The sequence below is a fragment of the Phocoena phocoena genome, chromosome 8 (assembly GCF_963924675.1).
Source record: "Phocoena phocoena chromosome 8, mPhoPho1.1, whole genome shotgun sequence".
NCBI lineage: Eukaryota > Metazoa > Chordata > Mammalia > Artiodactyla > Phocoenidae > Phocoena > Phocoena phocoena.
In genome coordinates this window covers 99395240-99420331 of record NC_089226.1, presented here as the reverse complement: position 1 = coordinate 99420331, position 25092 = coordinate 99395240, and the positions used below count along the sequence as shown (strand labels likewise).

At 40.9% G+C, this 25092-nt stretch overlaps 1 protein-coding gene across 1 annotated transcript; it reads left to right on the top strand.

The window, feature by feature from the left end:
* The first annotated feature begins 358 nt into the window (after positions 1-358).
* TCN1 (transcobalamin 1) lies at positions 359-13215 on the top strand. The gene is made up of 9 exons (XM_065882885.1): positions 359-437; positions 3013-3192; positions 4215-4355; positions 5738-5893; positions 7156-7343; positions 9491-9677; positions 10803-10989; positions 12863-12981; positions 13154-13215. Exons 1-9 carry the CDS (start codon positions 359-361, stop codon positions 13213-13215), a joined length of 1299 nt encoding a protein of 432 aa, XP_065738957.1.
* The last annotated feature ends 11877 nt before the right edge of the window (positions 13216-25092 follow it).

Here is a 25092-nt window from a genome sequence, read left to right as displayed (position 1 = left end):
CATAAATAAAATACAACCAAAGTGGAATGGGAAAGAGAGAACATTACTGACAACAGTCATTCACATAGTTTATTCTCATTGGGCTGAAGGCAAGTAGGGAATATGAATCCTAAAGTTTGGGGATAGGAAACAAAGAAAAATTATTTCCTCATTCTCCCTGACTATACCTTTCAAGTCTTCTTCCTGGTTTATTACGTTATTTGGACAAACACACTTGACCACACCTCCTGACGTTACTCAATATTTGCTTGAGTGAAAGAGACTGAGGCAAACTGAAGGAGCAGCTCTCATTACCCTCTGTCCATCACCCAGTAAAGAGCCAGCCATGTCCTCACCATTCCTGTACACTGCTGGAGAGATGAGACCATCACACCAGCTGCGCCTACTGGGGCTGCTATTGTTTTCTCTTATTCCAAGTCAACTATGCCAGATCTGTGGTGAGTATGGTTTGACCTAAAATCGCTCTAGCATGATAGTCTGAAGACTATTGACAGGGAGCTTTGTATAGAGTTACCTGAGAAAAGACCCTATTCCAATTCTGTATGCTGTTGGACTCTATGAGTAATGTGAAGCGTGGCAGGAGATGGTGAGGAAAGTTCCACAATGTACGTTGTTTTAAGAGGGATCATAGATTCAACATTAACTTGCCTAACCCTTCTTCCTATGCTAAGATCCTTTCTACCACAACAGGCCTGCCCAGTAGCTGTCTATTCTTGTTCATTTTCAGTGATAGAAAATTCATGACCCAGAAATTATTCAAGATCGTGGAAAGGTGTCTTTTGATTCTGAGATGCAATCTATTTTTCTGAAGTTCAGCCTATGGGTTTTAGGTTAACTCCTTGTTTAACTACAAAGAAAAAAATAATGTTAATAATCTCTTTCAAATAACGAAGACTGTTCTCTTGTCATTATTGAGTTCAGATATTCCAAGCTACACAACTTCTTCTTTTCAACTCTTCCCCACAGGACGTGGGTAGAAACCCATCATCTCTCCTCTGCACATAGGCTCCAGAGAGTATGTGATTCTATTTCAAAAATACTAACTAAGAGAAAGAAAAACTGGGTTCAGGTGTAGTCTGACCGCTTAATAGCCAAATGATCCAATGTTTCTGAATTTTTTTAGCTTCGTCTATAAATGGAGGATAATCAGGGAAAGGTGTTGAAGCAGGTGATTTCTTAAAGTCCGGTATAGCTCACAGGTGCATGATTTCTCTCTTATAAGTCTTTACCCTGGAATTGAGCTTCAAACCAGTCCAAAGATGGTGCCACAATGTGGTGTCAGCTGTGGCTACATCTTCCTGGTCTCTACAGTCCACGAGAAGCATCCATCGCACAGCAGAAACACTAAAGTTCCAAGTCTGCCAGCTCTAATTGTTCTTCCTGGCCTGTCATTTCTTCTGTTGTATCCTAAGAACAGGGGGTCTCCATGGAGGCTTTGGAGTTTCATTCATTGTACAAAATAATTAACTTTGTTTTTAGTGGTTAAGGAAGCTGATTTGAGCTGTTGACCAGGAACTAAAAAGTCTATTTCAGGGCCAGAAAATCCGCTAACCTGGATGCTTCCACGAAATCTCAGAGGTGACTCACAATTGTCCAGTTGTGCCTGTAACAAACCGTAACCCTTCTACAATCACTCCATTCAGATCTTCCCGACTCTCTCTTTTAAAGTGAAGAAAGGTGGGCAAGGAAAATAACACTTCCTGGACTCTCTAAGTATAGTGATCCTTAGAAACTCGAGTTGAGCTAGAGGTAATAATATGTACAGTGTTTTATAGTTTACTTAGTGGGGTTTTTTTTGTCCAATATCCATGGAGTAGGTGTTAATATCCACCATTTCAACTGAAGTCAATAAAGTTACATAACTTGGGACTGCCCTGGCGGCGCAGTGGTTAAGAATCCTCCTGCCAATGCAGGGGGCACGGGTTCGAGCCCTGGTCTGGGAAGACCCCACATGCCGCGGAGCAACTAAGCCCGTGCGCCACAACGACTGAAGCCCGCGCGCCTAGAGCCCGTGCTCCACAACAAGAGAAGCCACCGCAGTGAGAAGCCCGTGCACCGCAACAAAGAGTAGCCCCCACTCGCCTCAACTAGAGAAAGCCCACGTGCAGAAACAAAGACCCAACGCAACCAAAAATCAATAAATTAAAAAAAAAACAAAAGAAAGTTACGTAACTTACCCCCAGTTATAAGTTAAGGAGCAAAGAATCCAGCCAAGGTCTGCCTGAACTCAGGGTTCATATTCTTCTCACGATTCCACAAACCCATGAGATAATCTGGAGATGGGTAGGATTTTCTTAAGATTATGGTCAAAGAATATTTAGAAATGTTTTCAGTGATAGTTAACTCTTCCTATTCTCCAGTTCCTGGGGGGTCCGGATTCTCCTTTTATTTCCACAATGTAATGGGACTCCCTCCATCCTTACCCCTGGGATTTGGACATGTCTTAGGCTAAAACCAGAAGGTTTTCCAAAGGGTCCATAATGCTGAATAACGATCTTGATGCCTGGCCAGTTGGGCAATCAGACAATGCAGCTTTGGACTCAATCACCAATGACACGTAGAATTTTTGCCTTCTTTCTCTTCTCTCTTCTTCCCTTCAGCATTAACCCAAGTGAATTAGAAGAAGATGGAGAAGGAAACAACTGACTCTAGAAAGTAGATTGGGCTAGGCTCCAATTACCAAGGTCTCTTTAAGGATACCTTCTCTAGGCCTCAAATTAGGTAACGGTACTAGATCTACCAGGCAGGACTTATATTCTGCCAGGACACAATGGTAAGGCCGAATAGTTGTTAAAATAGTTAACACTTCCATGCTGGTTGGCAAAAAAAGTAATACCTGGCAGAGCGGGGCTCCAGACCCACCTTTGTATTGTTACAGCAACACTGCCAGAGACTACTGGAAGGGTCTATGCCTGTGCCATATCTGTTACTAAATCTTTTAATATCATCCCTGTTCCTAGCCCTAATATTTCATGAGTGTGTGTTTCTTATTTCCTCCCTCCCTTGCCACAGAGGTAAGCAGAGAAAACTGCTCCTATCTAAATCCTCTAGTAAACACAATGGTAAATGCAAACTATACCAAAGGAATCCAAAGTGCCAACATCCTGTTGACCTTCAGACTTGTTCAGATTCAGAACCAAAGGCTAGAACAACAGCTGACTCAACAAATTCAAGAAGATATAAAAAAAAGAGGTGAGTGCCTATATTCCCCGGAAGAGTTAGGAAAAGACTTACCTATCTATAAAGATGATCTCCAGTGAGTTCTAAAAATTGTGTGTCCAAAACATCCCTGATACATCAATCTTAGCTGTAGAAAACTTGAGGTGAACAGGGGTAGATATAAAATGTAGTACACATGAAACTTATTTAATGTTATAAACCAATGTTACCTAAATTTTTAAAAAATCTAACACAAGTATGTAGTGGGTTTTTTTTTGATAAGGTTCACATGAAATTCAAAAAAAATTTGAGATGACACAAAGGTACCTCAAAACATCAATCCCCTGCCACTTACTCTAGAGCTAGGCCTTCCTTCTTTGAGCCCTGAAAATCATATTCCTTCAAGAAGTTACAAGGAAAAGCAAAAGAAATGATAGATTCTCATCCATTAAGACTGTTATATGATATAGTTGAGTTCATGACCAGAGAGGGTGTGGACCACAACCAAGAAAGCTGACAGCAGAGAGGCAACCACAGAGCAACAGAGATGTGGACTGGGTTTGAGACCAGATTCCACTTTGAGCCTTTCTTTTCAATATCGAGCTTTAGCTTTCTAATGAGTATAAGGGGGAAATACACCACCCCCACCTACCTAACAATATCATTGTGAGAATTAGGAGCAGCCTGAGAGTTTGGACACTCTCTAAGGCAGAGCATACAAGTCAATTATTCCTATCCAGGAAAGACGGCACCCACAAGGAGAGAAAATCCCAAGGCTTTATTATTTATCTGTTTTTATTCTTTGTTCATTTTTATCAGGATTACACGATTCCAAAAAGAACCCATAATTTCATGGGAAAGATTAAGATCTCGCTTGCATTTATACAGTACTGCTAGAAAAGGCTCTGTTTTGGGGATAAAGAAGAGAACAACAAAATATTAGTAAAGAGTAGAACAGGAGAAAGGAGTGACAGCAATAGAGGTCTCCAGGAAGACAGGAGGCCAAAAAAATTATAAGCATGTACCTTGTTTAACTTGAATACTTTTCTTTTCAGAGCCAGAGATAACCTCAGGAGAGCTTGCCTTGGCTATCCTGGCTTTGGGAGCGTGTAAAAACTCTAGTGAAGTGTTTATACGTGATGCTCATCTGGTTAGCAAACTAGGAGAGAAATTCAAAGCAGAAATTGAGAATATGGGTGAGAACCAAATGTTCAGAGACCCTGGACATCCTTGTCTTTTCCTCTCCTGATTCAGAACTGTATGAAGTTTCCCCCTACTTTTTCCATCTCCTCTTCACTTCATTCATCCCACTGTACCTTTGAAGATCACTTTCCCTTCGTCCTTCTTTCAACATGCATCTTGAGTTTTCTTTTCCAATATGTTCAACTGAGCATTGACCTTACGTAGGATGATGAATGCACACACCAACACACAAACATACAGGTCACAGTTCTCTAGTCCTCCAGAAGCTTGGCATTTAGACAAATTACACCAGAAACAGCTGAGCAATACAAGACACTGTGTCATAAGTATCAAAGCATATACATATGATTCTATAATATTACAAGGGCTAAAGATGGCAAAAAGTACTTTATCACTGGGAAAAATAGGTTGACCATCACAGCTGCTAGTGAGGTACATTCGTGCATTCTAGTCCTAACTGTGTAACCACCTGGACATCAGGATAGTATTTTTTTTCAATTTTTATTGGAGTAGAGTTGATTTACAATGTTGTGTTAGTTTCAGGTGTACAGCAAAGTGAATCAGCTATACATATACATATATCCACTCTTTTTCAGATTTTTTCCCACATAGGTCATTACAGAGTATTGCCCTGTGCTATACTCTGTAATGTATAACAGTAGGTTCTTATTAGTTATCTATTTTATATATAGTGGTGTGTATATGTCAGTTCCAATCTCCCAATTTATCCCTCCCCCCCTTATTCCTTGGTAGCCATAAGTTTGCTTTCTACATCTGTGACTCTACTTCTGTTTTGTAAATAAGTTCATTTGTACCCCTTTTTTAGATTCCACATATAAGCGATATCATATGACATTTGTCTTTCTGTGTCTGACTTACTTCACTCAGTATGACAATCTCTAGGTCCATCCATGTTGCTGCAAATGGCATTATTTCATTCTTTTTTATGGCTGATTAATATTCTATTGTATATATGTACCACATCTTTATCCATTCCTCCACTGACGGACATTTATGTTGCTTCCATGTCCTGGCTATTGTAAATAGTGCTGCAGTGAACACTGGGGTGCACGTATCTTTTCAAATTATGTTTTTTTCTGGATATATGCCTAGAAGCGGGATTGCCGGGAGTATTTTTTATAGCTTTAGCGCTGAACCTCCTCAGTTATAAAATGAAAGGAGTTGAGTTGAATTTGGTGGCCCTTCAGAACCTTTAAATTTCTCAACTTTGCCGATGCTATGAGCAGTATCTCCCCTCTGTTATTCACCTCTCTTTAAATGTAAAGAAATGGAGATAAAGTAAGTAGAAATAAGTTAAAAATGTACTATTCTGGTACCACTTCCGTGAATAAGGTATTTCTTTTCTCTCTGCCAGAAACACACAGTGACCATCCACTGACTAACTATTACCAGCTCAGCCTGGCCCTCCTGGCCTTGTGTCTGTCCAATGGGAGCCACTCAATGACCAACGTCATTCCTTACTTCACTCCGGAAAATAAAAACTATTATTTTGGTGGCCAGTTCTCAGTAGGTGAGTCATTTAAACCCAATTCCCTTGGTTTCAAGGACACAGGCACCAATAGGCCTTGCCCTTTGAATTTTTCTACCTGTAAGTAGTTGAATTTTTTCATTCCTCTTTACCCTAGTCTCCTCAGGAGAGAATTTTTGTTTAGAAGAATGGATATTGAGTAGTATTTAAGCCTCTTTGTAGATGTACAGTATAGTAGAAAGACGTGGTCCCTGCTCACACTTTTGAGTAACCAACAGATGTTAACTCTTGACTTTAATTTTCCCATCTTTAAAATGAGGACAGATCATGAGACTCTTCAGATAAGACATCTTAGGAACTCTAAATGTTAGAGAAAGGGAATGCAGTGGAATTCATTTATCTCAACCCTGCCCCTTTCTCTCATCTATTGGGACCATTTGGATGTGTGGGATTACTTGAATAATAGAACCTCTCCAGCGGTCAGGCCCAATATTTTGATCAATAAAGTGCATATCCACCATGGAGAAGGACCAGAAATTTCCCACTGGATCCGCTTACACATCCAAAAAGAAGTCCCCTTAAGACAAGCAGCGTTGTTGCCCTAGGGGCCCAGATCCACAAGCTCATTTTTCTCCAAGAAGTTCAAAGAAAACCACCATTCAGTGTCTCAGGATAGTAAGGAGAAAGTGAGCTTCTTATACTCCTTCTTCTATGAGAGAGGGAAGGCACCGTGCTTAAAGAACATAGAGGCAACCAAGTAACGAGCCAGGAAAAAAAGACCTTATCCTCCATCCTTCCAGTCTCTTGCCTCCTCCTCCCCATTAAGAAGGTTTACTGAATAAACTGCTCTCAAGCGCTATTTCTTAATCAGTCTAATGGAAACCTTGGAACTTTACAAAGACATATTTGTTTGGAGTATTATCCTGGGTTTTCTCAATTTCTTTGCCAATATGGCTAAAAGATAAAAAAAGATGAGAACAACCAGTGTGTAAAAGCAGACCACTCACGTGTTTGCACCTACAAATCCATATGTGTTTCTATGACCAAGATGTGAGTTTCTGAGGTACATGGCTATTCAACATAAGGAAAGAATCTTGCAATATTTGAGAGGCTAGTGCCAGAGGGATGACTGCTGTACCCTGAAATTCTTCCCTCCCATCATTAACGAGCATGAGCAACCATCCCTGTTTGCCCAGATTTGTCCTGTTGTTAGTACTGAAAGTCCCACATACCAGGAAGCTACTCAGTCCGGGGTGAACCAGCATGGTTAGTCACCCTACCACCGGTGTTTTGCTTCCCGACAGATACTGGAGCAATGGCTGTTCTTGCCCTAACCTGTGTGAAGAGGAGAATAGAAAAGGAGGAGATTGAAGCAGATATAAAGGATTTAAACAAAACCAATGTTTATATAACATCCCTGGTAAATAAGATTCTGTCTGCAAAAAATGATGGTCTCTTTGGAAACATATTTAGCACAGGAGAAGCTATGCAGGTAAGTCAGAGTGTAAACCAGGAGACAGGGAAGGGATTCACGGAGAAAAGCAACATCTTCATCCTCCCTTACTGGCCTCCTAAAGACTTATTATCCATTCTGTTTCCTATACTGACTTTGATCTCACTCATGTGATTCCCCTCCCCTGCCTGAAACGTATTCTCCTCTCCTTTACCTTTCCATATCCGATGCTTCTATGAAGCGCTTCCTGACTCCATTTAAGAAATTCTACAGCCTGTTACAATCTGTCTTGTTGTTTTATCACATGCAGTTTCACACTTTACCATATACCATTGTTTGGCGTTTCACCTTACCTCCCAAATTAGGTTACTGGTATGGAAATAATAAGTGGTAGTGGCAGCTGGTATTTATTGACATTAAGTCATTAATGCACAACCACCCAGTGAAGAAAGAATTATTATCTCTATTTCCTAGGAAGTAATAATAATGAGTGTGAATCATGGAGTACCGGTAACTTGCCTAATAGTACAAAGCCAAAGAGCGATGCAGATTGTGATAGGACTGAAATAACTGGTTTCAAAACTCATACTCAATGCCAACACTACCCTGTATATGTTCTTTGAAGACTGAGAATTTATTCCTGCATTTACTCACTGATCAACTCAACTCTAAGGGGTTATACAAGAGGAGATGAAGAAAGGTTTATAGAAAAAAAAAAAAGATTTCACCGAGTCTTTGGTATGAATTTGGGTCTGCTAGGCTGACTCAGGGTGAGAGGACTTTCAAAGGGAGAGAAGAAGCAAGGACAAAGGACAAAGGTACAAAAGAACATTCCATATTTTAGGAAGATCAAAATGTTCAGCACAAGGTGCTTGGGAAAAATTACAAGACGAGGCCGATGATGTAAGCAAGGGTCCAGTCATAAAGAGTGTTCATACTGTTGTTTCTGTTCACACTTGATAAGTTTGAAATTAATATAAAACCGTGGTTTCCCATTCTGGCTGCACGTTTGAATCATCTGGAGGAGCTTTTATAAACTACTAATGTTTACACCCCGCACCAACCAGTTAATACAGAAATTTAGGGGTGGAACATGGGCTTTGGTCTTGTTTAAAAACCCTACAGGTGGTATTCATTCACAGCAGGACCAAGAGCTGCTTACCTACCAGACAGTTTATAAGAGAAGATAAAATATGATGAGTTTTTTTTTTAATATCCCACAAATGCTGGTTGACTACTTGGTTATCTTTAAGAGACTTCAAGAAAAAAGGAAAAGGAGAACTGTCCTTCCTTGGGAAACCACAGAGCAACATCTTCAAGTTTAGTCCATTTTAGTCCTTGTCTTACTCACTCTAATACCCTCTTAATTTTTCCTACCCTGTAATTCTGCCCCTTCAGTCCGGTTTATATCTGCTGCCTGGATAGTTTCTGTTCAAGAACCTGTTAGACTTCCCACTGTCAAGCAAATGATGGCAGACACCGCACCGTGAAATTCAAGAGTCTACCAATCTGGTCCCAACCTCCTTCTCCGGGCTGTCCTTCCACAATTGCCCAGAGTGTTCCCTCTACACCAGTTCTCCTAAGCCGGAGGAATCCTCTGGGGATTTTACTAAAACGCATATACTCTCATCATGGCCAGGCCAGGCTCTGGCCATTCCTACTTTATCCCCTTTGGTCAGGTTGTTGCCTCCTCATGTCACCTACTGAAATGCCATCATACCACCAAGCCTATTCAAGTACTGCCTTCTCCACCAAGCCTTTCCTCAGTCTCACTAAATGTTTATGAGCTCTTCCTCTTTGGAACGGCCATGCCGCTAGATGCTTCTCTTAGGGCGTTCATCTTAGGGACTCCTTTACAAGAATCTGTTCACACTATTTATGGATTGCCTCCTATATGACAAGTACTGTTTCAGCATCAGTGGTACAAGAGTAAATACGGTAGAGAAAGTCTGTTCTCATTGACGCTATGAGAGTTCGTGTGATTTAACAATTTCCACCTCCCCACCCAAACTAGCTTATAAGCTTCTTGATGGCGGGAAAGGTATTTTAGTGATCTAAGGTGGTTCCTATGTAGTCAATGTCCAATGAAGATTTACTAAATTAGTTAGATGCAGGCTTTCCCGTTATGTGAAGTTTCTCTCATTTATTCTCATTCTCTCTCTCTCTCTCTCTCTCTCTCACGTTAGGCTCTGTTTGTCTCATCAAACTATTACAAAAATAAACGGAATTGCCAAGAAACTCTGCACACAGTACTTCACAACATCTTTCAGGGAGCATTCCGTCTGCCAATTGCTGCAGCCCAGATCTTACCTGCCCTGATGGGAAAAACCTACTTGGATGTCAACAAAAACTGTTCTTGTGCCTGCAGTCCAGGTATAGCACTAATGAGCAAACTGTTTTGCCTTTCAGCATAACACCCAAAGTGTATGAGACTTAGGTTTCCTCAGGGACCAAAAGTGACCAGTTAAACCTCTGAAGCCTAACAGTTCCCAGATAGAACTCAGTCCTCCATATGTGATCATAACCACCGGAGGATTTGTCCTTAACAGAGTAGTAGATGCTGTTCTTGGTTCAAACACTGATGAACAAGGTAGACTTTATTAAAGGACGTCTATCTCCAAAGGGATGTTTTCTGACTGCTGGATACAGAGATTTTCTGAGCATCATTCCCATCCTAAAAAGTATGGTGTCGCTGACTTTTCATTATGCTCAATGAGTGGTCCCTCAGAGACATAAGACATTAATGTGGAAAGAATATGGCAGTATTATAAGAAAATTGCAGCATGAATCATTAATCAAACAACTGATTTTGCAACCAGGTACAAAGAAAGAAGACTTTTCCTTCTATCCATCTTGTTCATTTCTGGTTCAGGCACATGTAGGTCTAGGGATCTTAGACAAAATGTTTAACTTCTAAGCTTCAGTTTTCTACTATAAGAAATGCAAATGATAACAGTATGTAACATAGGTATTTGTAAGGACTGAAGGAGGAAATCCCTGTAAAACGATCAGTGCAGTGCCTGGCACATAATGTTTTCAATAAATGTTAAGAAATAAAAAGGCCAGGGATTGGGAAAAACAGGGGAAGGGCACTAAGAGATACAAACTTCCTGTTGTAAAATAAATAATTCACGGGAATATAAAGTACAGCATAGAGAATATAGTCAATAATATTGTAATAACTTTGTATGGTGACAGATGGCTACTAGACTTTCCATGGTGATCAGTCCGTAATGAATATACATGTCGAATCGTTTTACACCTGAAACTAACATGATATTGCACGTCAACTACACTTCAGTAAAAAAATTAAAAGGCAAAAAAAAAAGGGGGTGGGAAGCATTGCTATATGCAGCCCCTGTGGGAAACGGGAGATGGGGTAATTGAATTGCATAAAGGGAAAGAATCGTCGCATAGGGCTTGGATAGGTGTGCAGACTCTAACCTCGTTTTTATTATTCCTTATAATAATTCTTCTCTGCCTTTCTGTCTCTGCCAGATAAATTCAACATCTCCACTGATAAGCCTGTACCTGTGACACCTACTATCTCGCCCTCGAATATTTCAGTCAACTACTCTGTGCGAATCAATGAAATTTTCAATTCCACCAAAGTCACCGTGAGAAAGGGTTCTGTCTTCCTTGATGTGATGATGGCAGCTCAGAAACAAAATAAGGCTGCATTTTGGTAGGTCTGTACATAACCTAAGGTTAAGGAATTTAATGTGATTATGACTCAGCAAGAATACATCTGCACCTGAATACAAGGTACATTTAAAACACCTCCCGGTGAGTACTTTTGCTGTTCACCAACATCGCACAGCCGGGGTTAAAAAAAGGGAGGTGAAATTTTTCCTCCTCTAGCATGTAGGAAGTATTAAATTATTGCTCACTGAATAGATAAATAAGAACCAGGGATCCCTCTTCTGTCAGTTAAACTCCTTCAATAAATAGAACCTCTTAAGTCAGACATTTTGTGTCTGGAACAGTGGGTCTTAACTCTTTTTGAATCACTGACCCCTTTGAAAGTCAGATGAGTGGGATTCTCATCCCAGAAAAAGGAATGTACACACAAAATGTGTCATTTAAAAAATTTTTTTATTTTATATTGGAGTATAGTTGATTAACAATGATGTGTTAGTTACAGGTGTACAGCAAAGTGATTCAGTTATACCCATAAAAGTGTCCATTCTTTTAAATTGTTTTCCCATTTAGGTTATTATAGAATATTGAGCTGAGTTCCCTGTGCTATACAGTAGGTCTCTGTTGGTTATCTATTTTAAATATAGTAGTGTGTACATGTCAATCCCAAACTCCCAGTCTATCCCCCACCCCCGCTACCCTTTACCCTTTACCCCTGGTAACCGGAAGTTAATTCTCTAAGTCTGTGAGTGCAAAACTTGTCATTTATGGTTTTTTTACATGTGCGGTTTTTATAATTTTTTTTTTTTTTGGCTGCGTTGGGTCTTCATTGCTGCATGCAGTCTTTCTCTAGTTGCGTCAGGTGGGGGCTTCTCTTCGTTGCAGTGTGCTGGCTTCTCATTGCAGTGGCTTCTCTTGTTGCGGAGCATGGACTCTAGGTGCACGGGCTTCAGCAGTTGTGGCATGTAGGCTCAGCAGTTGTGGCTCGCGGGCTCTAGAGCACAGTCTCGGTAGTTGTGACACACCGGATTAGTTGCTCCGCGGCATGTGGGATCTTCCCGGACCAGGGCTTGAACCTGTGTCCCCTGCATTGGCAGGCAGATTCTTAACCACTGCACCAGCAGGGAAGTCCCCAAAACTTATTATTTAAATCAGAGGTTTTACAAATGCCTCCCCCACCTTTCAGGAGGTTCATGGACTCCTAGATTAAGGTTCCCTGACCTAGAGAGTTCAAATATTAAAATTAAGATATTGACTCTGCTTCTGAAAAATATGGCTTATTTGGCTCCTTAAACCTAACTGACAATAGCTTACTGTGTTTAATAACGTGCTGTAAGATGCGACAGAGAAAATCGTATATATATGAAAATATATGTCTATGTGTATATATATAACCATAAAGCCTGCTTTTAAGTGTTCCCAGGAAGGTAGAGAAATGTGAGTAAAGAATGTGAAAAAGACATTGACTATGTCACTTTTTAATAAACAGGTATGAATTACTGAATTATCCTTTCCCGTTCCTCTTTCCTCAATGTCTCTAGGACAACCAATTAACACTTTCTTGTACTGCTTTAGTGTCTTCATCAGTTACTGTCTTGGGTAGAAGATTCGAAATTGTTGATGGCAAAGTGTCTACTATGGCGGGGAGGAGGGGCAGAAACCAGGGGAATCATTTCTCTAATTTTGCATGGATTGTAGAGGGCCTGCATCAGAATGACCTGGAATGTTTATAAAATGTGCAGATTCCTGGTCCCAGCCCAGACCGACAGAATCAAGGTGTCTGGGGATAGGGCCAGGAGATCTGCGTATTCTGAAGCATCTTCAAGTGATTCGTAGGTATGTTAAAGTTTGAGAAACGCCCATGGAGAGTTGCCTTCGACCATCCTAAGTTCCTGTAACCCATTCACTGTCCCCCACAGTTTCGAAATGGAGGACAGCCCATGGGGGCCCTACATCACCTCTGTTCAGAACATAAGCGCCAACAATAATGACAGAACCTACTGGCAACTTCTGAGCAATGGCCAACCGCTGAGCCAAGGTAAGGGAGAGTACGACAAACAACGCTACGGAGTGAGATGCCCAAAGCATTCAGGTGTGAGGGGGTAAGCTTTGGCGGGGAACATGCCAAGGAGCTGGGAGAGCCATATCCATTATCTGATGATTTGCTGGTCAAATCATTTGACCCACTTCTCCTTCTTCTTCCTTTTCAGGAGCTGGGAGTTATGTTGTCAAAAATGGAGAATATTTGGAGGTTCGTTGGAGCACATACTAATAAACCCAAACCATCCTCAGCTGGGTCTAACCCATTTGTAGTGAGATTCCATGCGGAAATTGATCTTACACCTTCCTTTTCACTTATCTCGACCCCAATAGCATAGTCAATAACCTCTAATTCTCACTTCGCATGTTCAATAAAAGATCAACAACTATACAAAAAGAGCATGTTCTAATAATTTCATAGCAAAAGGGAATTACTATTAGAGAGAAGACTACCTCAGGAGGAAACAAAGTGAAAGAGATTAGACCCACTTGTCTAATAAACTGAGTTCTACTCAAGGTTTCCCTGCTAACTATCTGGGTGACCTTGGGCAACTGGGGAAAATGGAGATAAAGTTCTAGGTTTAATGGTGCAGCAGCAACCAATGAGATCAAGGAGAAAGTTCATACATAGGGAGACTGAGCTTTCTGAGACCCAGGTGCAAGGGAGGAACTGAGTGGACATATCGGCCTCATACAGGCAGTGGGTAGAGAGAAAAATATTGCCCTGGAGAAAGGGAGAAATGCGAGGCTTACACATAAAAGTCAGTCCACAACATTTGAGGAACACTTTCATCCCCTCCTCCAGCTGCCTCCCCTGGGTCCCACTTGTTCTCCCACATTTATTTTCCTTTCATTTCACCATAAAAATCACCCTTATAGTCATATCATCAAAATACACATGTAAAAAAAAAATGACTCCAATGTTTATTTCAGCAGAATTCACTTTAAAGAAAAAGTTGAATCGTGTCTTAGCATGAGCTGGGTTACACCTCTTACTGAGTACCTGAGCTAGGTGCACATTCAGTCCGGAACCAGAAGTGCCTTTAAGAAGCCGGAGGACAAAAGGTGCTTCAGATAAAGCATAAAGTAATCCATTTAAAATCACCTCCAAAAGAAAGAGCCCTTTAGGTAGAATTAGTTAACTTATTTCAAAAATGCCTTCTTCATTGCTCCTTGTGCTTTCATGATACTCTTCTCCCCCTCCACCAGTAACCCTGATTCCTACACACAGTAACCCTCTTCCTACACACTGCTTTCTGGCACTGATCTTCAACTCTCAGGTTCAGCTCTGCCCTGGCCTTCATTAACCGGGTGTGACAGATGCCTTCACAGCTACACAGCAAGGGATTCCATCCTCTTGGGTCTGTGTCACATCTTGAAAGCAAATTAGAGACCGGGGGGTCTCCATGGTGCTGTGAGCATGCAGTACCAGCTGTCAGATCTATTTGTAGACTACATAATCTATGTGAAATTGAAGGATAATGGTTTAGGTCACAAATATGCAAACTATTAGGACTGGCATTGCTGTCCATCACAGTGTGACCATACAGTTTATCATCCAACCATAACTCTGTTAAGAGTGAAAGTGAACATTATTAATAAATATACTCAGAAAAAAAAAACCAGATTAAAAACTGTGACTATCCTGGGAAAACCAGAACATATGGTCAATGTTGTCCATAAAGGAAGCTCAAGCAAAAAATATAAACACAGGGGCTTCCCTGGTGGCGCAGTGGTTGAGAGTCCGCCTGCCGATGCAGGGGACATGGGTTCGTGCCACGGTCTGGGAGGATCCCACATGCCATGGAACGGCTGGGCCCATGAGCCATGGCTGCTGAGCCTGCGCATCCGGAGCCTGTGCTCCGCAACGGGAGAGGCCACAACAGTGAGAGGCCCACGTATTGCAAAAAAAAAAATATATATATATATATATATACACAAATATGTCAAAATAACAGGAAATATTGCCCCTGAAATAACCAACGAAACTGAATCTCAATGTAACAAAGTTGCAGTGGGTCTCTCCAACATCCCTAACTCTCTCTCAATGATTCTAGCTCATTTTCTGTAATATTCAGTCAATACCAGTAAAGCACCCAATTTATGTTAGGCCTATTTTCCCAAATGTGGTACAAGAAATTAAACTCATTGGTATACCAACATGGAGTCAAGGAACATGCCATCACAACATTAAAGTCATTTTCTTTTCAATTCTCATTTAATTCTGATTGGATTAAATATCAAACCTCACTTTATGCCACTATGTTTTCCAACACTCCCCTGTAGCACTGCTAACCTCCGTTTCTGATGGAGAAAGATGAGTTTCTCCCAGCCCATGGTCTTTAAGTAGAAGGTAGTAACACTGTAGTCTGATAGGAATGCCTTCAATCTCTGAGACAGACATGAAGGTCAATGGAATAACGTTTCTTTAGCATTCCACTAACATTGGCCAGTGAAACCTAGCTCTGGCCACACACTTGCATTCGGAGAAGATCTTATAGCTTGAGATTATGTCAGAACCTAGACTGAGTCTCAGGGGAGAAACTTACACCTGCAAAGAAGTAATCAACACAAATAAACCTTTCAGATGTCCAGAGAGAATCTCAGTGCTTTGATACCAGAAAATGAGGCACAGGAAAAAACAAACAAGGAAATAAATCAATAAGTCCAGTCAAGAGTTAACCAAAGACTATCAAAACATACACTTTAAGAAACTATAGAGGAGATTGGTTCAAGATGGCGGAGTAGAAGGACGTGCTCTCACTCCCTCTTTCAAGAGCACCGGAATCACAATTAACTGCTGAACGATCATCGACAGGGAGACACTGGAACTCATCAAAAAAGATACCCCACATCCAAAGACAAAGGAGACGCCGCAATGAGATGGTAGGAAGGGCACAATCACAATAAAATCAAATCCCATAACTGCTGGGTGGGTGACTCACAAACTGGAGAACACTTATACCACAGAAGTCCACCCACTGGAGTGAAGGTTCTGAGACCCACGTCAGGCTTCCCAACCTGGGGGTCTGGCAACGGCAGGGGGAATTCCCAGAGAATCAGACTTTGAAGGCTAGCAGGATTTGACTGCAGGACTTTGACAGGACTGGGGGTAACAGAGACTCCACTCTTGGAGGGCACACACAAAGTAGTGTGTGCATCGGGACCCGGGGAAGGAGCGGTGACCCCATAGGAGACTGAACCAGACTTACCTGCTAGTGTTGGAGGGTCTTCTGCAGAGTCGGGGGGTGGCTGTGGCTCACCGTGGGGACAAGGACACTGGCAGCAGAAGTTCTGGGAAGTACTCCTTGGCGTGAGCCCTCCCAGGGTCCGCCATTAGCTCCTCCAAAGAGCCCCGCTAGACTCGAGTGTTGGGTCGCCTCAGGCCAAACAACCAACAGAGAGGGAACCCAGCCCCACCCATCAGCAGACAAGTGGATTAAAGTTTTACTGAGCTCTGCCCACCAGAGCAACAGTCACCTCTACCCACCACCAGTCCCTCCCATCAGGAAACTTCCACAACCCTCTTAGATAGTCTCATCCACCAGAGGGCAGACAGCAGAAGCAAGAAGAACTACAATCCTGCAGCCTGTGGAACAAAAACCACATTCACAGAAAGACAGACAAAATGAAAAGGCAGAGGGCTATGTTCCAGATGAAGGAACAAGATAAAACCCCAGAAAAACAACTAAATGAAGTGGAGATAGGCAACCTTCCAGAAAAACAGTTCAGAATGATGACAGTGAAGATGATCCAGGACCTCAGAAAAAGAATGGAGGCAAAGGTCGAGATGATGCAAGAAATGTTTAAAAAGGACCTAGAAGAATTAAAGAACAAACAAACAGAGATGAACAACACAATAACTAGAAGGAATCAATAGCAGAATAACTGAGGCAGAAGAATGGATAAGTGACCTGGAAGACTGAATGGTGGAATTCACTGCTGTGGAACAGACTAAAGAAAAAAGAATGAAAAGTAATGAAGACAGCCTAAGAGACCTCTGGGACAACATCAAATGCAACAACATTCACATTATAGGGGTCCCAGAAGGAGAAGAGAGAGAGAAAGGACCCGAGAAAATATCTGAAGAGATCATAGTCAAAAACTTCCCTAACATGGGAAAGGAAATAGCCACGCAAGTCCAGGAAGCACAGAGAGTCCCATACAGGATAAACCCAAGGAGAAACACGCCGAGACACATAGTAATCAAATTGGCAAATATTAAAGACAAAGAAAAATTATTGAAAGCAGCAAGGGAAAAACGACAAATAACATACAAGAGAACTCCCATAAGGTTAACAGCTGACTTCTCAGCAGAAACTCTACAAGCCAGAAGGGTGTGGCATAATATACTTAAAGTAATGAAAGGGAGGAACCTACAGCCAAGATTACTCTACCTGGCAAGGATCTCATTCAGATTTGATGGAGAAATCAAAAGCTTTACAGACAAGCAAAAGCTAAGAGAATTCAGCACCACCAAACCAGCTGTACAACAAATGCTAAAGGAACTTCTCTAAGTGGGAAACACAAGAGAAGAAAAGGACCTACAAAAACAAACCCAAAACAATTAAGAAAGTGGTCATAGGAACATACATATCGATAATTACCCTAAACTTGAATGGATTAAATGCTCCAACCAAAAGACACAGGCTTGCTGAATGGATACAAAAACAAGACCCATATATATATGCTGTCTACAAGAGACCCACTTCAGACCTAGGGACACATACAGACTGAAAGTGAGGGGATGGAAAAAGATATTCCATGCAAATGGAAATCAAAAGAAAGCTGGAGTAGCAATACTCATATCAGATAAAATAGACTTTAAAATAAAGACTGTTACAAGAGACAAGGAAGGACACTACATAATGATCAAGGGATCAATCCAAGAAGAAGATATAACAATTATAAATATATAAATACCCAACATAGGAGCACCTCAATACACAAGGCAACTGCTAACAGCTCTAAAAGAGGAAATTGACAATAACACAATAATAGTGGGGGACTTTAACACCTCACTTACACCAATGGACATATCATCCAAACAGAAAATTAATAAGGAAACACAAGCTTTAAATGATACAATAGACCAGATAGATGTAATTGATATTTATAGGACATTCCATCCCAAAACAGCAAATTATACTTTCTTCTCAAGTGTGCACGGAACATTCTCTAGGATAGGTCATATCTTGGGTCACAAATCAAGCCTCAGTAAATTTAAGAAAACTGAAATCATATCAAGCATCTTTTCTGACCACAACGCTATGAGATTAGAAATGAATTGCAGGGGAAAAAAACGTAAAAAAACACAAACACATGGAGGCTAAACAATACGTTACTGAATAACCAAGAGATCACTGAAGAAATCAAAGAGGAAATCAAAAAATACCGAGACAAATGACAATGAAAAGACGACAATCCAAAACCTATGGGATGCAGCAAAAGCAGTTCTAAGAGGGAAGTTGATAGCTATACAAGCCTACCTCAAGAAACAAGAAAAATCTCAAATAAACAATCTAAGCTTACACCTAAAGGAACTAGAGAAAGAAGAACAAACAAAACCCAAAGTTAGCAGAAAGAAAGAAATCATAAAGATCTGAGCAGAAATAAATGAAATAGAAACAAAACAATAACAAAGATCAATAAAACTAAAAGCTGGTTCTTTGAGTAGATGAACAAAATTGATAAACCATTAGCCAGACTCATCAAGCAAAAGAGGGAGAGGACTCAAATCAATAAAGTTAGAAATGAAAAAGGAGAAGTTACAACAGACACCACAGAAATACAAAGCATCCTAAGAGACTGCTACAAGCAACTCTATGCCAAAAAAATGGACAACCTGGAAGAAATGGACAAATGCTTAGCAAGGTATAACCTTCCAAGACTGAACCAGGAAGAAATAGAAAATATGAAGAGACCAATCACAAGTAATGAAACTGAAACTGTGATTAAAAATCTTCCAACAAACAAAAGTCCAGTACCAGATGGCTTCACAGATGAATTCTATCAAACATTTAGAGAAGAGCTAACACCCATCCTTCTCAAACTCTTCCAAAAAATTGCAGAGGAAAGAACACTCCCAAACTCATTGTATGAGGCCACCAACACCCTGCTACCAAAATCAGACAAGGATACTAAAAGAAAATTACAAACAAAAGAAAATTACAGACCAATATCACTGATGAATATAGATGCAAAAATCCTCAACAAAATACCAGCAAACAGAATCCAACAACACATTAAAAGGATCATACACCATGATCACGTGGGATTTATCCCAGGGATGCAAGGATTCTTCAATATACGCAAATCAATCAATGTGATACATCATATTAACAAATTGAAGAAGAAAAACCATATGATCCTCTCAATAGATGCAGAAAAAGCTTTTGACAAAATTCAACACCCATTTATGATAAAAGCTCTCCAGAAAGTGGGCATACAGGGAAACTACCTCAACATAATAAAGGCCATATATGACAAACCCACAGCAAACATCATTCTCAATGGTGAAAAACTGAAAGCATTTCCTCTAAGATCAGGAGCAAGACAAGGATGTCCACTCTCACCACCATTATTCAACATAGTTTTGGAAGTCCTGGCCATGGCAATCAGAGAAGAAAAAAAAATAAAAGGAATACAAATCGGAAAAGAAGAAGTAAAGCTGTCACTGTTTGCAGATGACATGATACCATACATAAAGAATCCTAAAGATGCCACCAGAAAACTATTAGAGCTAATCAATGAATTTGGTAAAGTAGCAGGATACAAAATTAATGCACAGAAATCTCTTGCATTCCTATACACTAATGATGAAAAATCTGAAAGAGAAATTAAGGAAACACTCCCATTTACCATTGCAACAGAAAGAATAAAATACCGAGGAATAAACCTACCTAGGGAGACAAAAGACCTGTATGCAGAAAACGATAAGACACTGATGAAAGAAATTAAAGATAATACCAACAGATGGAGAGATATACCATGTTCTCGGATTGGAAGAATCAACATTGTGAAAATGACTATACTACCCAAAGCAATCTACAGATTCAATGCAATCCTTATCAAATTACCAATGGCATTTTTTACAAAATTAGAACAGAAAATCTTAAAATTTGTATGGAGACACAAAAAACCCTGAATAGCCAAAGCAGTCTTGAGGGAAATAAATGGAGCTGGAGGAATCAGACTCCCTGACTTCAGACTACAGTACAAAGCTACAGTAATCAAGAGAATATGGTACTGGCACAAAAACAGACATATAGATCAATGGAACAGGATAGAAAGCCCAGAGATAAACTCACGCACCTATGGTCAACTAATCTATGACAAAGGAGGCAAGGATACACAATGGAGAAAAGACAGTCTCTTCAATAAGTGGTTCTGGGAAAACTGGACAGCTACATGTAAAAGAATGAAATTAGAACACTCCCTAACACCATACACAAAAATAAACTCAAAATGGATTAGAGACCTAAATGTAAGACTGGGCACTATAAAACTCTTAGAGGAAAACATAGGAGGAACACTCTTTGACATAAATCACAGCAAGATATTTTTTGATCTATCTCCTAGAGTAATGGAAATAAAAACAAAAATGAACAAATGGGGCCTAATGAAACTTCAAAGTTTTTGCACAGCAAAGGAAACCATCAACAAGACGAAAAGACAACCCTCAGAATGGGAAAAAATATTTGCCAATGAATCAATGGACAAAGGGTTAATCTCCAAAATATATAAACAGCTCATGCAGCTCAATAGTAAAAAAACAAACAACCTAATCAAAAAATGGGCACAAGACCTAAATAGACATTTCTCCAAAGACGACATACAGATGGCCAAGAAATACATGAAAAGCTGCTCAACATCACTAATTATCAGAGAAATGAAAATGAAACCTACAATGAGGTACCACCTCACAGCAGTTAGAATGGGCTTCATCAGAACATCTACAAACAACAAATGCTGGAGAGCGTGTGGAGAAAAGGGAACCCTCTTGCACTATCGGTGGGAATGTAAGTTTGTACAGCCACTATGGAGAACAGTATGGTGGTTCCTTAAAAAACTAAAAATAGAATTACCATATGACCCAGCAATCCCACTACTGGGCCTATACCCAGAGAAAACCATAATTCAAAAAGACACATGCACCCCAATGTTCATTGCAGCACTGTTTACAATAGCCAGGTCATGGAAGTAACCTAAATGTCCACAGACAGACAAATGGATAAAGAAGATGTGGTACATATATACAATGGAATATTACTCAGCCATAAAAAGGAACTAAACTGGGTCATTTGTAGAGACGTGGATGCATCTAGAGACTGTCATACAGAGAGAAGTAAGTCAGAAAGAGAAAAACAAATATCATATATTAACGCATATATGTGGAACCTAGAAAATGGTACAGCTGAACCGGTTTGCAGAGCAGAAATTGAGATACAGAAGTAGAGAAAACACATATGGACACCAAGCGGGTAAAGCGGCGGGGGTGGGGGGGGTGGGGGGATGCATTGGGAGATTGGGATTGACATGTATACACTGATGTGCATAAAATGGATGACTAATAAGAACCTGCTGTATAAAAAAAAAAACTAAATTAAATTTTAAAAAAAGAAAGTATAGCCTCTGGGGTTCCTGTTCTGAAAGTTATTGGCTAATGGAAACAACTGTGTCAACATTAGTCTTGAAGCAATACCATGGCTGTAAGGTAATTTACAAGAAAGTGTATGTTCAAAGAGCAGGCACACCAGGTGTGCACGGGTTATCTCAGGACGTTTATAAGCAGGCTCTGGAACCCAAGGTCAGCACCATGCTGGTTCCTAATCCTGTATTAGATTCTTACTGCTGCTCTAACAAATTACCACAAATGTACTGGCTTAAAACAAAGATAGATATATTCTCCTACACTTCTGGAGGTCAGCAGTCTGACCTGGGACTCACTGGGCTAAAATCAAAGTGTTGAAAGGGCTGTGTCCTTCAAGAGCTTCTCGGGGGAGAATCCATTTCCTTGTGCGTTCCAGCTTCTGGAGGAATCCTGCGCTCCTAAGGTCACGGCCCCGCCGCCTTCAAGGCCAGCAATTGTATCATGCTGACCTCTGCTTCTTTCATCGCATCTCCTTCTCTGACTCTAAGTCTCCCGCCTCCCTCTTTCACTTATGGACCCCTGTGATTATATTGGGTCCATCGAGATAATCTACAATAGTCTTCCTATTTTAAAGTCATTTTAATAATGACCTTAATTCCCTTTGTTATCGACCAGGGTTTTTGGACTCCTTAGTCAGTAGAAATTGATCAGAGGCCAGACAAGAAATTCAGGCAAGGCTTTATTGGGACCCCTGCTATAGCAGGGGGCAGCAAGAAGTACCATGTTCCCTTGCTAGCTGGTTCCTTACGTGGGGGTGAAGGTAGGGATGTGTCCGGGGCTCGGGCCGGGGGGGTGGCTAGGTGGTCTGCCCACCCCTTCGGCGGTATTGGGCACAGGAGGCATGCGTATTACCCTGCTTTTGCTCCCAGCTCTTCAGAGGTGCCAGTTGAGCTTCTTTGGTCTTTTCGTCCAGAATTTGCCCCAACTGCACATTCATGAAGTTATTTTTAGACCCTTATAGTTTCTTTGTATTTTGTTGTTCAAGGAGACGTTTGTCCAGGTCCAAGCGTTGCAGCACAGCACAAAGGGTCCCAGGTCCCAGCCTGTCTCACCTTTACCATGTAACTTAGCATATTCACAGATTCCAGAGATTAGGATATGGACGTCTTGGAGGTGGGGGAATTATTCTCCTCCTTCGTATGGCATACAAGGCTCTCTACCATGCAGACCAAAACTGTCTTTCTGGCTTCATCCCCCACCAAATGCTGTGTATTAGTGATATATGGCTGTATAACAAGTCACCCTAAAGCTTAATGGCTTAAAACAACAACACTTATTATCTCACAGTTTCTATGGGTGAGGAATCCAGGGACAGGTTACCTGGGTCCTCTAGCTCATGGTCTTTCATGAGGCTACAATCAAGATATCGGCTGGGGCTGCTTACATCTCAAAGCTCAACTGAGGAAGGATCTGCTTTCAAGCTCATTCTCGTGACCTTTGGCAGGATTCTTTCCTCCCTGGCTGTGGGATAGAAGCTGCTCTCAGTTCTTCACTGCACCAGCCCCTCCATGAGGCAGCTTACAGCACGGCAGCTGCTTCCTCAGAGCAAAAAGCAAGAAGAGCGGGAGAGGCTGCAAACAAGACGGAGCCGGTCTACTGCAACCTCATCCCATCACTTTTGCTGTATTATATTTATTAGAGGCAAGGCCAGCCCACACGCTAGAGAAGGGGATTAATTACATAAGAGCATGAATGCCAGCAGGTGGGAACATGGGTCGATGTTAGAAGCTGTCTAGCACACCCCAATACGTATCCTGTGTTCTCACCTATGAAACCACCAAATTAGTCCAAGAAAGAAAAAAAATGCTTTTTTTTATCACCCATGCTATATATTTGTTCATTAATTCACTCGTTCAAAAAGTATTCATTTGATAATGCCACTTGCAGCAACATGGATGGACCTAGAGATTATCATACCAAATGAAGTCAGACAGAGAAAGACAAATATCATAAGATACTCACATGTGGAATCTAAAATATGATACAAATGAACTTATTTACAACACAGAAACAGACTCACAGACATAGAAAACAAACTATGGTTACCAAAGGGGAGAGGGGGTGGGGGAGGGATAAATTAGGATTTGGGGATTAGCAGATACAAACTACTATATATAAAACAGATAAACAACAAGGTCCTACTGTGTAGCGCAGGGAACTATATTCAATATCCTGTAGTAAACAAAATGGAAAAGAATCTGAAAAAGAATATATAACTGAATCACTCTGCTGTACACCAGAAACTAAAAAATGAAACGAAATAAATAAAATGAAATGAAAAAATAAATAAGTCATTTTTAAAGTATTCATTTGATTCCTACTGTGAGCTGGGTAGTGTCTCAAGTACCTGGGACAAAGCAGTGAACAAAACAGATTAAGCTCCTGCCCCTTTGGAGCAGACATGCTAGTGGGGAAGGAGACATACAGTAAGTGAACTACACGTAGAGTATGACAGAGGGTGAGGCGCTAGAGCAGGTAAGGGGCACGGTGGGTGTCAGGGGGGTGAGGCTGTCTCATATGTAATGGTCTGGAAGGCTTCTCTAAAAGCTGACCTTTGAGCAGAGACATGAAAGAAGTGAGGGAGCCACCATGAGAGTATTTGGAGTAAGGATTTCCCAGGCAGAGAGGACAGCGAGAGCAAAGGTGGCTGATGGGTTCAAGGAACAAGAAGTGCTGCTGGAACAGAGTGAACAAAGGAGAAAGTGGGTGGAGGTGAAGTCCAGAAGGAAACCAGATGCCAGATCTTACAGGGCCTGGAGGTCGTTAAAAGGAATTTGAATTTTTTTTTTTTGCTTTTTCATCATATGGTATATTTTTTCAATTTTTATCGGAGTATAAGTTGATTTACAATGTTGTGTTAGTCTAAGCTGGGAGTCACTGAGAATGGCCTCCTAAAAGGAGCTACTTAAAATGCCGTGGTTAGAAAAAAAGTAGCCCCCTCCTTCATAATCTCATTATTTCCAGTTCTCTGTGTGAGGGGGAGATATACTTTGCTTTATTATACAGCTACAATTCTAAAAACATTTTTTAATATATACATATTACTTAATATAGTTCATTGAGCTCACGTTTTGCAATTACTTACTTTCAAAGATAATATCTGAAAGCCCAGGGTGTTTGAAACTGCTTTCACCCCCATATAAGGAAAGAGAAATCAAACAAAACCATTTATGGCCCATTGCTTTCCCAACATCAAACAACTTCAAAGAGCCTAGGCTGGAACCCAGGTCATGTCAATTTAATTCATTGCATAAAGCCAGACCTCACCTGGCTGATGCTCACCTGAGAGCCAAGAGGGCTTATTGTAAAGCAAGTGCCTCAGACTGTGAGCTGGTGCCTTAGGAATCCCCCAAACCTCAATGAAGTGGTTGCCGATAAACAGCCAAGAGGCGGTCTGGGTGTGCAAAGGCTTAGGAGAAGGTCTCTGTTACATTCGCACATTAGCCAGCCTGCCAG

Excerpts from the sequence above, each read along its gene's own strand:
- TCN1 (XM_065882885.1), top strand. The coding sequence starts at position 359 with ATGAGACCATCACACCAGCTGCGCCTACTGGGGCTGCTATTGTTTTCT. Across the intron at positions 3,193-4,214 it reads AGAAGATATAAAAAAAAGAG|AGCCAGAGATAACCTCAGGA; the intron begins GTGAGTGCCTAT and ends TTTTCTTTTCAG. Across the intron at positions 10,990-12,862 it reads CAAAATAAGGCTGCATTTTG|TTTCGAAATGGAGGACAGCC; the intron begins GTAGGTCTGTAC and ends TGTCCCCCACAG.